At 53.4% G+C, this 2,586-nt stretch overlaps 1 protein-coding gene across 7 annotated transcripts in view; it reads left to right on the top strand.

Moving 5' to 3' along the window:
- The window catches only part of FSTL4 (follistatin like 4), a 417,315-nt gene extending 415,837 nt beyond the window's left edge, over nt 1-1,478 (top strand). For all 7 annotated transcript variants that reach the window (XM_078005171.1, XM_028849721.2, XM_078005173.1 and 4 more), the window contains one exon: nt 147-1,478. In XM_078005171.1, coding sequence (XP_077861297.1) covers nt 147-849 — 703 coding nt within the window. In that variant the 3' untranslated portion in view covers nt 850-1,478. The remainder of the gene's footprint in view (nt 1-146) is intronic.
- The last annotated feature ends 1,108 nt before the right edge of the window (nt 1,479-2,586 follow it).

The raw sequence follows: 2,586 nt of genomic DNA, 5'->3' as shown, positions 1-2,586 counted from the left end.
CTGCAGAATGATAGATCTTATTACTAAGCTATTAGATCACGAAGGATTATAATAAAGGGAAAAGGCAGAAGATGTAATTGGTTAAGAAAAATGACAGATTCCCCACCCCTGGAGGTGACTTCTGACCTCAGTTCTTCCCCTCCCAGGTTTGGCTTCATCTTCAACAAGTCTGACCCTGCAGTCCACAAAGTGGACCTGGAAACGCTGATGCCCCTCAAGACCATCGGCCTGCACCACCATGGCTGCGTGCCCCAGGCCATGGCGCACACCCACCTGGGCGGCTACTTCTTCATCCAGTGCCGACAGGACAGCCCTGCCTCTGCTGCCCGACAGCTGCTCGTTGACAGTGTCACAGACTCTGTGGTTGGCCCCAACGGTGATGTAACAGGCACCCCACACACATCCCCCGACGGGCGCTTCATAGTCAGCGCTGCAGCTGACAGCCCCTGGCTGCACGTGCAGGAGATCACGGTGCAGGGGGAGATCCAGACCCTGTATGACCTGCAAATAAACCCAGGCATCTCAGACTTGGCCTTCCAGCGCTCCTTCACTGAAAGCAATCAATACAACATCTACGCGGCTCTGCACACGGAGCCGGACCTGCTGTTCCTGGAGCTGTCCACAGGGAAGGTGGGCACACTGAAGAACTTAAAGGAGCCACCCACAGGGCCACTCCAGCCCTGGGGGGGCGCCCGCAGAATCATGAGGGACAGTGGGCTGTTTGGACAGTACCTCCTCACACCAGCCCGAGAGTCTCTGTTCCTCATCAATGGGAGACAAAACACGCTGCGGTGTGAGGTGTCAGGTATAAAGGGGGGGACCACAGTGGTGTGGGTGGGTGAGGTATGAAGGGCCCAGAGCAGAGCCCTGGGCCAAGGAGCACCCCCTAGTCCTGACACTGCAGCCCCAAGCAGGTGCGCTGTACATTTTTACAGACAAAAGCAAAAACCTGTACTCGCTTTGTGGTTCAACACTGGTCTCCTTGCAAGTTTCTAGTATAAGGTATGCGCTGCTACCAAGATTGGGGTTTTTTCGTTAGGAAGTATGATTTATGCCTTGAGCTACGATGAGAACACATGCTGCTGTGTAAAGGGATCATTTCTGTGCCGAGCTGCACACCGCGTGACCTGGGGACATCATGGAACCAAGGGATCCTGCTCTCCAGGCGGACACCTCTGTCGGTTGCCTTCACATAGTCATTGTCCCTTACCGCCAGACCCAGCCAGACTCCGCCCTGACGGAGTGGCCCAGAAGCAGAGGCCGAGCAGGAGCAGGGGCCTCCCTCCGGAACTGAAAGCCCATCGGTCCTCGCGTGGGACCACATCTTCTCCCTCGTAGCTGCTTCTTGCTTTTCTTTCCATTTGACTTGCTGTAAGCCTGAGGGAGAGCCAGCAAGACTCACTGCATCTTGGGGGATGGGGAAATCACTCACTTTATTTTGGAAATTTTTGATTAAAAAAAATTTTTATAATCTCAAATGCTAGTAAGCAGAAAGATGCTCTCCGAGGTCCAACTGTATCCTTCCCTGCCTTAGGCCGAGTCTCTGGGGGGGTCACAACCCCCCTATTCCACAGCCAGAGAGAACAATGGTCATCTAAGAATACCAGCCCTGTCAACTATTGCCACCCTGCTTCTCCAAGAGCAGACCAGGCCACCTCATCCATAAGGACTCGGTTCTGTGTTGGGACCCCAAGAGACCAGGACGAGTTCTGTGTGCCTGCTTATCAGCACAGAAGGGAGACATCTCATTAGTCAGGTTCTGGACCCCAGATTCAGGGCAGACTGGGCTTGCCTGGCAAGGTATGGGTGGCCCCAAGGCTCAATGCAGAAACCCCAGGGACACGAGTGGGGCCAGGTGAGTTCCTGAAGCTATACCTTGTCAAAACAGATTTATTTTTCCTGCCTGTGGCCTACCCACTCATCTCTGGTACCCCATCCCCGCATCAGCACTGCGAAGAGAACACATTTCAGCAAGGGTTTTCTTACCCACACTCCCCAGTCAACACACACACCCTGCAGAGCCCAGAGCGGAAGGCCACAGGCTGGCACCACTGCATTCTCCTTACGTGTCTCAGGCTGCGGTGACTCTCAGGTGGCCGTCGAAGAAGTACAACCCACACAGCCCTCTGGAGACTGCCTAGATCAGAAACTCGGCAAAAACAGGCTCCCCTTCCCTCTCCCGCATCTGAGTGGAACTTACATGTGTTCTGGTTTGAATGATCATTTTGCAAGCCACACAGATTGGGAGAGGTGATCTCACCACAGACATCTTTGCTCATTTGGCCACCTTCACCTACTGACATCACCAGGATTTTCCTTTGCCATTGAGGAACAAACCCTTTCAAGGAGAGGAAACCCTAGACTCTGTGTCACTCAACATCCACAGCTCCTTTCACTCCTGCCTGACTGCCCAAGCCACCTGCATCCCCCGCCCCAGCTCTCGTGAGACCAATCATTTGTCTTGTATGTCTCATGTATCTTGGTCCCCCAAATGCCTGTCCCCTGCAACACCTAGGGGTGTGCCTAGACATGTACATCTGTTTTTTATTCTAAAAGATATGCTATGTAGATAGAAGTTGAGGAAGC

Source organism: Macaca mulatta, chromosome 6, assembly GCF_049350105.2.
Source record: "Macaca mulatta isolate MMU2019108-1 chromosome 6, T2T-MMU8v2.0, whole genome shotgun sequence".
Classification (NCBI taxonomy): domain Eukaryota; kingdom Metazoa; phylum Chordata; class Mammalia; order Primates; family Cercopithecidae; genus Macaca; species Macaca mulatta.
The sequence above is the reverse complement of the archived record's forward strand: the minus strand, read 5'-3'. Positions and strand labels throughout refer to the sequence as shown.